A 15,301-nucleotide genomic window follows, 5' to 3' on the forward strand; every position below is an offset into this window, starting at 1 on the left:
ACCGAGTCTTGTCAGCAGCCAATCAGTCAACTGTGGCGGTCATGCCTCGCCTGTTTTGAATAAAATGTGGAAGCCAACATCATGATTTCCCAGTCTGAATTCTACCTAACAGTGTCACTTTGTTCCCAAGAGGTCGCGCACACTCGTTCCCACTGTCACACACATCACTGATGCATCGCTCCTCTTCAGAAACACCAAGTCTTGTCAGCAGTCGATCTGTCAACTGTGGTATCATTGGCTGCAGCAATATTCCGCATACTCGAAGTGTCTCCATGGCAACGTGAAGAACACTTTTCAGGTGTTTCTCCGAAGAAGCGTCATCCAGTTTGACGAGCGCCCAAGGCTGATGATTCTGCACCATTGCGTTGGCCCAGTGTATGTGTCCCAGTGCCAGGTCAATCACACGAGAGAAGGCGTAGTTTCCGTAGTGTTCATCAGCTTGCTCTGAAACCAAAGGACAATAACACAAGTTGTAGAATCACAGGAACAAAACTGCAACGTCCTTTCAAAAACTGGTAAAACATACACTCTCAAAGACAGCAATGAAAGTTATGACGTTTTAGAACCTTTTTTTTTAACAGTGATAGACCTGATTGTAAATAGCTTTTAAGCTTGGATCTTGCTAAGTGAGGTGACACAAGAAACAAACTTGCATTGGTCTGGAATAGCAATCAGCTGAAGAGATAAATCAAATAATAACCAACCATCCAAGACAGCATAATGCTGCCGACATGGCAGAGTAAAACCAGGTTCCGCACGCCAAATTCCCACCATAAGAAGAAAGGGTATGTAGACGGCAAGCCACTGTTCCCCATTTGTTGCTTCAGCCTAGCTATGATCACCAACTGTTTAGCCACAAATTTCATCTCCTGTCCTGTACACGTGTGCTGCATTTTCCCCCCCAAATTCAAACTTTTTCAACATCTCGCACAAAATATACCGTTCTCAGAAAGACAGAAAAAAAGGGAATAAAAGACCATCACTATACCTGCCAGTGTCTGAAGTGAGCGGTACATTTTGACGTCTACGTCTGTGAAAAAAGCTGCCAACTCAGCATCAGACTCCAAGGGAGGAAACTCCTGCGCCTTGTTGACAGAGGGCGCTGTGGTGCGACTCAGCAAATTGCCGATACTGTTGACCAGGTCACTGTTTATTCTCTCCACCGCACGTGCATCACTGTAGTCTGAGATGAAAGAGAACAAACCAGAAAATATTGTAAACATCTAGTGTTTGGGAACCTTACTTTCTTACTTTTATGACCCCCCCCCCCCAAGCCTCAAGAATTCTAAATCTGATCATCATGATCAGTAAAACTTAACATGCCAACTTTTTTTTCCAGATGTTAAACAACAAACAAGCAAATTAAATTGGAAAGACTATGTGTTCAAAAGACAGTAGTTCAAGACAAAAAGACACAGAGAATGTGAACAATAAACATATTTTCTAAGTAAGCGTGTTCTTTCTAACCTCTCTGGCAGAAACAAGATTTAGAACTTACTTCCATCAGACCCCAGGGACCCTTCTCGGAGGAGAAAATAGCGTAAACCATCGGCTGTGAATCGGCCCAGTCTCTCCAGTGGGTCCACCACGTTTCCTCTGCTTTTCGACATCTGCACACAGCAAAACATTTGTAAGCAGTTAATTACTAAAAAGCACACAAAATTCGAACACAAATTTTTTTTAAATTTTAAAATACTTCCACAATGTCTCAAAAACATGCATATTCCGCAAATGTTCATAGGGTAGTGACCAAAACTGATTCGCTTGTGTTGAAAGTCAACCAACAGTAGCTAGTGACACAAACAACCATGAAGTACAGTATAGCGCAGATTTGACTTGTCGCTGTTGTTGGGGGCAAGCTTGGCAAGAACTAAACACAATTGGTTGATACTGAAAAAGTTGTCTGCACTCGTCAATCAGACTGGCACCTCCAAAGCATCTCAGCTATTCTTACCACATCATTCATCGGGGGATGGGCTCACATCGCAGGGACCACTGTTCTTCTAAAAAGTTCTTATTCTTCAGCGTTCCAGAATTTGTCTGGTTACGTGAGAGACAATACTATACTATAGTTCCCCAAACTATGCTCTGAGTGCATAGTCAGCTTCACTCCGCTTTCGTTGAGTAGGCATGCAGGGTATTTTCATGTTTACATAACCCACTGAACTCTGACATGGATTACAGGATCTTTTCCGTGCGTACTTGGTCTTGTGCTTGCGTGTACACACGAAAGGGGTTAAGTCACTAGCAGGTCTGCACATAAGTTGACCTGGGAGATCGAAAAAAATCTCCACTCTTAACCCACCAGGCGGCAGCGACCGGGATTCAAACTCATGACCTCCCGATTAGGAGGCCGATGTCTTAGCACCACGCCACTGCGCCCGTCAGGTCTCACTGTACAGTCATGGTTAATCAGTGACTGCATGACAAAACGCTCAACTCACTTTATGTCCTTCTACTGTCCAGTGGGAATGACAGAGCAGCGTTCTCGGAGGAGCCATGTCTGCCGCAAACAGGAAAGCTGGCCAGTATACAGCGTGGAATCTGATAAGGACATTTGAATCATATAAAAAAAATTTAATATACATGCTTGAAGAAAGAAGAAAATGAAACAACAACTGCATAACAAAAATATACTTGTGACAGGTCATTTTATTTAACACTCACGGTTACCACATATATCACAGAATCAATGGCAATTAATGTATTGAGTAACCATAACCATTTTCAGACACACACACACCCTCACAACCACAAACACACACACAATCACAAAACAATGAGTAACACACCTGAGTATATCCTTTCCGATAATCTGACACTGAGGCGGCCAACACCTTGGCTGGACACACTGCGGATAGCCAGCCACTGTCAGGTAGTTGACCAGGGCATCCAGCCACACGTACACCTGCAACATGGACACCTGGGGTTAGGCACACTCTTGACCCTTGCAATCATATATCAGTAACAGGCTTAAAAGTCCTTCTTGCTGATCAGAGTGGCAGGGGAAAAAATCCCATAAATCAGATTACCGTACTTTCCGGGTCATAAGGCGCGACTTTTTTCCTCGAGTTCGACCCCTGCGTCTTGTATAATGAAGCGCCTAATCCCTGTATGAAATACGAAAAAAATCAAAGAGACCGCTTGAGTACCAGTCAAACAACTTGTGATAATGCATGTTTCAGCTACTAGGTACTGCCCTGCCTTTGATCTGGCCGCACACACAGATTTTCACTCTGCTAAACTCGGTCACTGACCGGTCACTGACCGGTCACTGACCCCGATGCAGGAAGTGTTTCCTCTCTCAGATATGACAGGGGAACCACCTCTCATGGCAAAAACTGGGTCATTGACCCCTGGGAAGGTCGTGTCTTTTAACAAGGCCACCCAGCTATCACAATGCCTTTGATCTGGCCGCACACACAGAGCACACGTATTTTCACTCAGTTAAAGTTGGTCACTGACCCCGGTGCAGGAAGTGTTTCCTCTCTCAGATATGACAGGGGAACCACCTCTCATGGCAAAAACTGGGTCATTTTGGTGCGCCCTATCGGCCCCCTGCGTCCAATGGGTGACTGGATTACAATTTTTTTTAAAAAGAAGGGGGTGCGTCTTAGATAACGAAGCGCCTTGTCACCCGGAAAGTACGGTAAATTTACAGTAGAACCTGTAATGTGAGGACCCTTGGCCAAACTCTTATCAGTTTGTTTTCTGCTCTTGTCGGGGATAGACCTCCTAACCAGAGACACAGCAGGGTGATGCACTTTAAAGTGGACTTCAATGCTTTCAAATTTAAACCAATTCAAACAACAACACTCTCACAATTGTTAAAACCATGCACTTGAACAAGAGAACTTACAGTCTGTGTCTCATCACCGGGCACGGGAATGCCCCATGTCAGACGCTCTCGTTGCCTGGATATGGAGAGGTCACGAAGGTCATCTACCCAACTCCGCACCATAGGCTCAAACTGTGACGGGCGAATAGCTAAACAAAAATAAAAGTTCAAATGAATAATGATAATAAGGTTATTTCCATGTCACAAATCCTGTTAAAGTTCTAAGCGCTTCTCAATACTGAATAAATAAACAAATAAATAACAGTATGTAAAACTCTGTTTTCTTAAGTGAATAATCAAATGTCTGTTTGCAACATCTATTCTCTCAAAAACTTTCTGTTTTCAAGAGTACTTGCTAAAACAACCTTATTAAAAAAATAAAAAAATACTGTTTTTGTTTGAAACCACAAGTTTCCCTTCATATACCCTTTAGTTGCCCTTATGTGGACCATGAGTTTCCCTTCAGTTACCCTCCACATGCCCTGCAGTTACCCTTCACATACAACTTGAGGGCTTTTTTTTCTTTGATATTATCACTTTAAGTGACCATTACATCAAGATCAAATTATGTAATACAGTTATTCTATTCTAATCATCTGTTCTGTGCTGTGCTGTGAGCACATCCTGCAGTAAGCACAGGTGCAAGCAGGCATGGGTTTTTTTTGAGTCACTTGAGAAAAAGTGACTCTATGTAATCGGTCAGTGTTAGTCTGTCCGGCCGGCCGTCCGTAGACACCACCTTAACGTTGGACTTTTCTCGGAAACTATCAAAGCGATCGGGCTCATATTTTGTTTAGTCGTGACCTCCAATGACCTCTACACTTTAACGATGGTTTCGTTGACCTTTGACCTTTGACCTTTTTCAAGGTCACAGGTCAGCGTCAAAGGAAAAATTAAACATTTTATATCTTTGACAAAGTTCATCGGATGTGATTGAAACTTTGTAGGATTATTCTTTACATCAAAGTATTTACATCTGTAGCCTTTTACGAACGTTATCAGAAAAACAAGGGAGATACTAGCCTTTTCTGTTCGGCAACACACAACTTAACGTTGGGCTTAACGTTGGACTTTTCTCGGAAACTATCAAAGCGATCGGGCTCATATTTTGTTTAGTCGTGACCTCCAATGACCTCTACACTTTAACGATGGTTTCGTTGACCTTTGACCTTTTTCAAGGTCACAGGTCAGCGTCAAAGGAAAAATTAGACATTTTATATCTTTGACAAAGTTCATCGGATGTGATTGAAACTTTGTAGGATTATTCTTTACATCAAAGTATTTACATCTGTAGCCTTTTACGAACGTTATCAGAAAAACAAGGGAGATAACTAGCCTTTTCTGTTCGGCAACACACAACTTAACGTTGGGCTTTTCTCGGAAACTATAAAAGTGACCGGGCTCAAATTTTATGTGAACGTGACTCATTGTGTTGTGAATAGCAATTTCTTCCTGTCCATCTGATGCCTCATATAATATTCAGAACTGCGAAAGTGACTCGATCGAGCGTTTGCTCTTCTTGTTGTTTTGTTTTTTATGGGTGGCCGAGTGGTAACGCACTTGCGCTCGGAATCGAAAGGTTGCGTATTCGACTCGGGGTCAGGCCGCTATTTTCTCCCCCCTTTCCCAACCTAGGTGGTGGGTTCAAGCGCTAGTCTTTCGGATGAGACGAAAAACCGAGGTCCCTTCGTGTACACTATATTGGGTGTGCACGTTAAAGATCCCACGATTGACAAAAGGGTCTTTCCTGGCAAAATTGTATAGGCATAGATAAAAATGTCCATCAAAATACCCGTGTGACTTGGAATAAAGGCCGTGAAAGGTAAAGTTTCGCCTAACAGGCTTGAGGTTTGCTGGTCGATGTGAATGCGTTATATATTGTGTGTAAAAAATGTTTGTTTGTCTGTCTGTCTGTAAAAAATTCCATTTCACACGGCAAAAATTAGTATGTAAAGCGCGGAGAGCACAGTTAATTGTGGTTCGCGCTATATAAGCTCACCATAATAATAATAATACCCTCTCTCAACCTCAAAATGACATACCCTTCTCCTTAGTCAAAATTTAGAGGGAGGTAAGAAGAGCAGTACAGAGTGAATGAGCAGCTACAACAGGCTTGCATCCCTTCAACTGCACACTTCATCTCTGTAAAAAAAAAAATCTAAATCTTCATGGAATCATATTCAGTTCAGAGACATCCTGCTTGCTGCCGATCGGGCAGAGAAAATGTTCCCTCTTTATTTTCACTGCGCTGGCAGCAAAACCCCTCACGCAGAGGTATTTTCAGACAGGCCAGACACAGGTTGTCCTGGAGGTGTATTAGCCAGTAGGTATTCAGTATGTCACAGACATTACAGTCTTATTTATAAAAATAAAAAAAAGTGCACTTTGTACTTCATTTGCAGACCATGAACATTACACGTCTTTTTTACCCAACTTTGTATATTTTCAAAAAAGCTTCTCATACCTTTAGAGTCGAGCCAAGAAGTCAACTGTTGCTGGAAGGCAGTAAGACGAAACATGTAGTTTTCTTCTTTTGTCCATGTAACTGGCTGACCACTTGATATGGATACCTGGAAGAATATATAAACATAACTGTAACGCTTCCTTCGTGTGCATGGTAAAACTGCAAACACAGGTAAGAAAACACATATCTTTACAGACACAGACATTGGCTGCTTTTGGCATTTTAAAACAACTCCATTTGAACCCATTGTGTTGATAGTAGGCAGCCTAGGTATGTGTAACACATGTCAGAGAAAAATGATGACAAGTTACACAATGTTTGAGATTGGTTGTGACAGGTGGTCCCATTTTCACTGGATCAGGCACAAGACGCACGGTCATACACCAATCCCACACACACATGTACACACGGTCATACACCAATCCCACACACACATGTACACACGGTCATACACCAATCCCACACACACACATGTACACACGGTCATACACCAATCCCACACACACACATGTACACATGGTCATACACCAATCCCACACACACACATGTACACACGGTCATACACCAATCCCACACACACACATGTACACATGGTCATACACCAATCCCACACACACACATGTACACACGGTCATACACCAATCCCACACACACACATGTACACACGGTCATACACCAATCCCACACACACATGTACACACACACACACATGTACACACGGTCATACACCAATCCCACACACACACATGTACACACGGTCATACACCAATCCCACACACACACATGTACACACGGTCATACACCAATCTCACACACACATGTACACACGGTCATACACCAATCCCACACACACACAAGACACACGGTCATACACCAATCCCACACACACACATGTACACACGGTCATACACCAATCACACACACACACATGTACACACGGTCATACACCAATCCCACACACACACATGTACACACGGTCATACACCAATCCCACACACACACGTACACACGGTCATACACCAATCCCACACACACACATATGTACACACGGTCATACACCAATCCCACACACACACATGTACACACGGTCATACACCAATCCCACACACACACATGTACACACGGTCATACACCAATCCCACACACACACATATGTACACACGGTCATACACCAATCCCACACACACACATATACACACGGTCATACACCAATCCCACACACACACATGTACACACGGTCATACACCAATCCCACACACACACATATGTACACACGGTCATACACCAATCCCACACACACACATGTACACACGGTCATACACCAATCCCACACACACACACATGTACACACGGTCATACACCAATCCCACACACACACATGTACACACGGTCATACACCAATCCCACACGCACACATGTACACACGGTCATACACCAATCCCACACACACACATGTACACACGGTCATACACCAATCCCACACACACACATGTACACACGGTCATACACCAATCCCACACGCACACATGTACACACGGTCATACACCAATCCCACACACACACATGTACACACGGTCATACACCAATCCCACACACACACATGTACACACGGTCATACACCAATCCCACACACACACATGTACACACGGTCATACACCAATCCCACACACACACATGTACACACGGTCATACACCAATCCCACACACACACATGTACACACGGTCATACACCAATCCCACACACACACATGTACACATGGTCATACACCAATCCCACACACACACATGTACACACGGTCATACACCAATCCCACACACACATGTACACACGGTCATACACCAATCCCACACACACACATGTACACACGGTCATACACCAATCCCACACACACACATGTACACACAGTATTACACCAATCCCACACACACACATGTACACACGGTCATACACCAATCCCACACACACACATGTACACACGGTCATACACCAATCCCACACACACACACATACACACGGTCATACACCAATCCCACACACACACATGTACACACGGTCATACACCAATCCCACACACACACATGTACACACGGTCATACACCAATCCCACACACACACATGTACACACGGTCATACACCAATCCCACACACACATATGTACACACACATATGTAAGGACCCACACACATGTACACACACATAAACACACATGTAAGGACCCACACACGTGTACACACACACACACACACACAATGTACACACACACACATGTACACACACACACATGTACACACACACACACACAAATGCACACAACAAATGCAGACACACACACACACACACACACATGTTTACACACATATTACACACACACACACATGTACACACACATGTACACACACACATACACACAAATTCACACACCTAGCCAAATGCCCTCTTCCATTATAACACACCTTTGCGTGTTGTCCATCGGAGGTAACGCCATCTTGCACTTCATCCTCAGTCAGGAAAGCTTCGTCTGACACAGAATACCATCCCTCATAGCCGCCTTTGTAGATGTAACCTCGTCTCTGTAGCGTCTCCTACAACAGCCCATAACAAGATCTGATAAACAAAGAGAAGTAAGCACTCTAAATGTAAGTGAGAGTTTTGGGGAACCATTCTCCTGGCATCTGAGAGAATAACAAGCATTGAAATGAACAAGCGACTTTCATCCTCATTTTTACCCTGTCATTTCTTCTTCTTCTGCGTTTGTGGGCTGAAACTCCCACGTACACTCGTGTTTTTTTGCACGAGTGGAATTTTACGTGTATGACCGTTTTTACCCCGCCATTAAGGCAGCCATACGCCGCTTTCGGAGGAAGCCCTGTCATGACAATGTGCTAAAAGTAAAACATGATATGCAATTTAAAACAGAATGTATCGATTGAACACTGGGTTTCCCTTCTTTGAGCCATGTGACGTCAGAGGCCGACAAAACTTCATATTTAGGCGGCCAGCCGAGACTACAAAATAGTGCATGTTTGTGTGCGTTCAATCATAAAAACTAAAAGGAATTCTAATCAGAATCGATCGATACATAAATGTTATTTGTATTTTTGACGAAAATATGACATTTTACACAGATCGAGACAGTCAGTGTTCCTCCGAGACCGCGCTAGTTCTAATTGCTAATTCAAGGTGAACAATGACTGCCGAGATCTGTGTAAAATGTCATATTTTCGTCAAAAATACAAATAACGTATATTAATTTTTTCTAAGGGAACAGTTATTAAGAAATTTGAAAACACATTACAAAGGTCCTTATCACAGAAGAAAAAGAAAGAAGCTTACCTCAATATTCAATAAAGCATGTCATGACATAAATACAAATAATTTACCTGCAGTTCAAATCATATTACTATAGTGGAACACCCCCGTTTTTAAAACTCCAAAATCTGAGAAAATCAAGTTTTGAAAAGGAGGGAGTTTTAAAATGGGGGTAAATTTACAGTGGTTATGACAGAAAATCTAAAATGGGGGTAAATTTACAGTGGTTATAACAGACAATCTAAAATGGGGGTAAATTTACAGTGGTTATGACAGACAATCTAAAATGGGGGTAAATTTACAGTGGTTATGACAGGCAATCTAAAATGGGGGTAAATTTACAGTGGTTATGACAGACAATCTAAAATGGGGGTAAATTTACAGTGGTTATGACAGACAATCTAAAATGGGGGTAAATTTACAGTGGTTATGACAGACAATCTAAAATGGGGGTAAATTTACAGTGGTTATGACAGAAAATCTAAGAAAAGGTAGTCTTGAAAGGGAGGAAGTCTGAATGGGGGGGGGGGGGGGGGGGGGTCTTCACAGAAGGGAGGAAGTCTGAATGGGGGGGGGGGGGGTCTTAACAGAAGGGAGGAAGTCTGAATGGGGGGGGGGGGGGTCTTAACAGAAGGGAGGAAGTCTGAATGGGGGGGGGGGGGGTCTTAACAGAAGGGAGGAAGTCTGAATGGGGGGGGGGGGGGTCTTAACAGAAGGGAGGAAGTCTGAATGGGGGGGGGGGGGGGGGTCTTAACAGAGGGGCTCCACTGAACTCCAGGTACATACCAATCATCTAGAAACTTACCCAGAACTTGTCAACAGCTGCATACCAATCATCTAGAAACTTACCCAGAACTTGTCAACAGCTGCATACCAATCATCTAGAAACTTACCCAGAACTTGTCAACAGCTGCATACCAATCATCCAGAAACTTACCCAGAACTTGTCAACAGCTGCATACCAATCATCTAGAAACTTACCCAGAACTTGTCAACAGCTGCATTATGCCTTGTGTCTGTTGTACGGATGAACTCATCGTATGAAATTCCACTCTGGTCAAACAAATCCTACACAAGACAAAAATAAAAAAAGGAATGTAGGGATAATTTGCTGAAGAGCACTTGCTGAGTTACAAAGTATGCTCAAAATTACACATGCATAGTCAGATTAGTCACCCCCCCCCAACAAAATTCAGTGTTTCCTGTTCCTCAACCAACCCCATTTTTTCTTAACTAACCTGGAACTTTGTTATTAAACCCTTCAGAATAAATTAATCTAACATGACCAATCTTGATTTTGCAGACTTTAAAAGTAAAGCTACTCTTCCACATCATTGAGGGGACATGGCTCATGCCAGTTACAGCAACAAAAAAGCCACATACACCTGGGTAAAAAATAAAGACCTTAATCAAAAATAACAAGAAATTAAAAAGTTACCAACCTACCAACCCTAATTTTATTTTTCCTTGTCAACAGCCTGTAGGCCTTATTAAACATGTCTTCAAAGGAGAAAAAAATACACTGATAATTAAAAAATAACTTTCAAGGTTTATCAAGAATGTACAGCTACATCAACGTACAACAAGCACATGCAGCAAACATAAAAAACAAAGTGTCAGGAAAAACCTTTGTTATTCTCACTCACCTTGAACTGTGCAGAAACCTTGTCACAATAATCCTTTGGTGATGCGGCATGTTTCTCTGCTGCTTGTTGGATCTGCACAATTAAAAACAATGTCAGATGTGAGCAAACGTTCCTGCACAGAAAGCGAAGTTAAAAATAAAGTTTGGAATGGCAGAAATTAAAACAAAGCGAGGAATCGTGCAAGCTGTGTCCCGTGAATGTCAAAGAACTGTAGCTTGTATGTAAAGCCTGCGAACTCGAGTTCAGTCATTTTTAATTAATTTTATTTTTAAATGTCAAAAAAAGTTGCAGGGTCGGGAGGAAAAAGAAGGGTTGGACAGGGAATCGGAAACATTGACTTTTTTTCTTGGCCTAACCTTCCGATTTAGATCAGAGAGTTCTCTGAACAAAGTGGTCCTCCATGTGTAAAGTACAGTAGAACCTCCGTTTTAAGACCTTCAAAAATCAGAGAAAATCAGGCCTTAAAAGGGGAGCCTTAAAAAGGATGGAGTCTTAAAATGGAGGTAAATTTGCAGACATTATGAGCAAGTAGATCTGGGGAAAAAACAAGGAGCAGTCTAAAAAGTGGGTCTTTCAAGGGGGATTCCACTCAACAAACACAACACCACACTCCTTAAAAAGGACGGAGCCTTAAACTGGAGGTAAATTTAAATTATAAGCAGTAGATCTGGAAAAAAAATAAGGTCTTAAAAAGGGAGCAGTCTTAAAGGAGGGGTTCCACTGTACGCTCAACAACACCATCACACACCTTAAGGCCACGCTCAACAACACCATCACACACCTTAAGGCCACGCTCAACAACACCATCACACACCTTAAGGCCACGCTCAACAACACCATCACACACCTTAAGGCCATGCTCGTCAGTTCCGGTTGAGAAGAGAACGTCCCTCCCTTTGAGTCTCTGCCATCGGGCCGCCACGTCTGCCAGTAGCGCTGTGTACAGATGACCAATGTGTGGAGCTGTAACACGCAAACATTTTAAATGCAGTTACCCCGGCGTATGCTGCCTGAACAGGCATGGGAATTCTAAAATAGATCAAACTCAGAAAATAGGCCAAGGTCCAGGGGCCACCTAGGCCCCGGCGGGGTACAGGGGCAGAGCCCCTTTGGGGGGAGCAGGGGGGGGGGGGGGGGGGGGCGACACCTTCCGGAAGGAAAACGAATGTTAGTATTTTAGACCAATATTTTGATAGTTCTTGTGTAAGAAAATAATAGATAGAGAGACAATAGTATACATATAATTTAATTTACCTTTTTTCCGCGGACAATTTTTGTTTTCTCGCTGAAAAGTAATTTCCTTTTCGCGGAAATTGGCGATTTCGCGGACAATTCCCATGCCTGCTGAAGGGTGGGGTAAAAACGTTCATTCACGTACAAACCCACTCATGCAAAAACATGAGTGAATGTGGGAGTGGCAGCCCAGAAAAGAAGAAGAAGAAGAAGAAATGCAGTGGATACCCCTTTCAAGACCTAACAAAATTCTGAGAAAATCAGGTCACAGAAAGGAGGGAGTCTTAAAATAGAGGTAAATGAACAAACGTTATGACCAGAAACTCTGAAAAAGCAAGGTCTAAAACAGGTGCATTTATCAAAGGGAGTGCCTGAAAAGTGAGGTTCCACTGTATTTCAATGCATTCATGTGTACAGCAATTAGTAATATTACAGCATAATTCTGACAAACTTGTTTGCATTTTTCTTATTTTGAACCGAAAGGAAACTGAAAAACCTTCTGAAAGTGGAACTGGCTTTATCAAATCAAAAAGAAAATTCGTTGTTTTTTGCCTTTCTACTTGCACATCCTCAAGACAACTAAGATGTTTTCTTACTTCTTCTTCTGCGTTCGTGGGCTGAAACTCCCACGTACACTCTGTTTTTTGCACGAGTGGAATTTTACGTGTATGACCGTTTTTTACCCCGCCATTTAGGCAGCCATACGCCGTTTTCGGAGGAAGCATGCTGGGTATTTTTGTGTTTCTATAACCCACCGAACTCTGACATGGATTACAGGATCTTTTTCGTGCGCACCTGGTCTTGTGCTTGCGTGTACACACGGGGGTGTTCAGACACCGAGGAGAGTCTGCACAAAAAGTTGACTCTGAGAAATAAATCTCTCGCCGAACGTGGGGACGAACTCACGCTGACAGCGGCCAACTGGATACAAATCCAGCGCGCTACCGACTGAGCTACATCCCCGCCCGTTTTGTTACTGAAATCATGAGCTTTGAAGAAAAGAAGTTGAATATGAGTCTTGTAAAATTCACAAAACGAATGAACATGACAATGAAAAGTTACAGAAATTAAGTTCAGTTATAGGCTACTTTTTTTCCTCAACAAACAACAACAGCAAAAACATTGAGAACCCCCTGCCGGGTTGCCGCACCTGCATTGACATAAAAGATGGGAGTGGTGATGTGGAATGTCTTCTTCCTGCCATCCTGGGAGGTAACATCACTCTGATTGTAGCAGCAACATGATCGATGGACATGTCGTTTCAATGACAGGTATGTCGTTTTCAAGCAGGAATGCAAGCCCTTTATCCTGAAATAAGATCCAGAAGTTTTCAAGGGATCGTTTGATTAAATGTTTCTTGTACTGACATCAGAAACAATGTGTAATTCCCTTTAACAGTTCCCTTTAGGCCTAAAAAAAAAAATAGGTGTGGTTACGGTAACCCGACCTACCCTATTTTTAGGGGACGATCCTATAACTTTTTATTACATTTGTCAAAACAAAAACAAAACAAAAAAAACGAGTGCAAAAAACGCAATGAAAGCGAAAGCGCCCGTGTCGCACACTTATTTCCCTGTCAAGTAGGTTTAATTTGTACACATTAGAAAAAAAAGTTTAAAAAAAAAAAAGTGATTGCCTACCTACCTACCCTATTTTTTTTGGCTATGTTACCGTAACCACACCTATTTTTTGGGGGGGCCTTACCAGAGACGGGATACATCTAAGTCTCTGCCTTCACAAAATAAATACATAACGTATGAAGAGAATATTCCCACACAAAGACCATAAGGTATAATAATAATAACGATTACTTATATAGCGCGTAAACCTCGTGGTGACGAGCCCAGAGCGCTTTACACTTACACAATCATAATACAAACAAGGAAAGAGAACTAAATCCGAATAAATTCAAACATGGTCACACACACCCACACACGCACGCACACACACACGCACGTGTATGTGGTGATTGCGTGTCTAACCGACCCATACTAACGTCCCAGCGCTAAATGTTGTGTCATTAGCTCGTAATAAAATATAATTAACGTCGCCATTCAAAGTGAAAGTGAAAAATACAGTGGTGACTTTCCGTGTCTTCTTCTTCTAGTTTCCACCCGCCTTCATCTTTTTTGAAGATTCTGGTGTACTTGGGAGTTAGCTGCAGCAATACGTGGAGGGGGTTTGGGAGTGGGAAGAGGGTGGGGGGGGGGGGTAGACCGGAGAGGGCAGGGGGCATGGGAGGGTTTTGGGAGTGGGAAGATGGGGGGGATGGGGGGGGGGGGGTCTAAATCAGGGTCTTGAATGCATCCACCGAGGCTGTTACTGCCTGCGGTGGGAGGGAGGGCGTTCCACTCGCCAATGGTGCGAAGGAAGAATGACTGTTTTCTGTATATTGTCTTACATGCTGGGAGTTGGTAGGCCTCAGTGTGTGAAGAGCGCGTTGATCTAGTGGGGGCCGGTTTCTAGGCGAAGTTGATGGTAATTTCGCCGTTGTGGTATAAATTATAGAAGATAAATGTGAGATTGAGGTCACCTCCTGTGGTACGATTTATCAGTATCCAAGGTGTTTACAGAGGATATTTATCAAAATGACACTGAACGTGAGGTCCAAGAGCATCCAACTATATTCTGAAAACCCCGAACATGACCTTAAAACGGAACTTTCGGGAAAAGTCGGGCATACACTCTTGCCAGAGCAGACGTACCGTATGGGCGCAGACATATTGCTAAGGGGAGTAAGTCTATCAGCATGTTGGGCGCAAAGTAAGAATCCGGGGCAGAGTTGGAATAATCGGGATTTCCCGAAACCT

The 15,301-nt window shown here is 43.0% G+C and overlaps 1 protein-coding gene across 2 annotated transcripts; it reads right to left on the reverse strand.

The window, feature by feature from the left end:
- Window positions 1-79: 79 nt before the first annotated feature.
- LOC138946220 (methionine--tRNA ligase, mitochondrial-like) lies at window positions 80-15,241 on the reverse strand. Of its 2 annotated transcripts, none has more exons than XM_070317745.1 (13): window positions 15,197-15,241; window positions 13,642-13,799; window positions 12,106-12,194; window positions 11,259-11,330; window positions 10,594-10,680; window positions 8,757-8,885; window positions 6,303-6,408; window positions 3,860-3,987; window positions 2,793-2,908; window positions 2,445-2,544; window positions 1,499-1,610; window positions 989-1,183; window positions 80-444 (listed from the first exon to the last, which is right to left on the reverse strand). In XM_070317745.1, the coding sequence occupies exons 1-13, from the start codon at window positions 15,211-15,213 to the stop codon at window positions 80-82; spliced, it is 1,674 nt and encodes a 557-aa protein (XP_070173846.1). In that variant the 5' UTR covers window positions 15,214-15,241. The 2 variants fall into 2 exon arrangements, with proteins under 2 accessions (XP_070173846.1, XP_070173845.1); XM_070317744.1 differs by having other exon boundaries at window positions 12,106-12,221.
- Between the last annotated feature and the right edge of the window lie 60 nt (window positions 15,242-15,301).

The sequence above is a fragment of the Littorina saxatilis genome, linkage group LG13, assembly GCF_037325665.1.
Source record: "Littorina saxatilis isolate snail1 linkage group LG13, US_GU_Lsax_2.0, whole genome shotgun sequence".
Lineage (NCBI taxonomy): Eukaryota > Metazoa > Mollusca > Gastropoda > Littorinimorpha > Littorinidae > Littorina > Littorina saxatilis.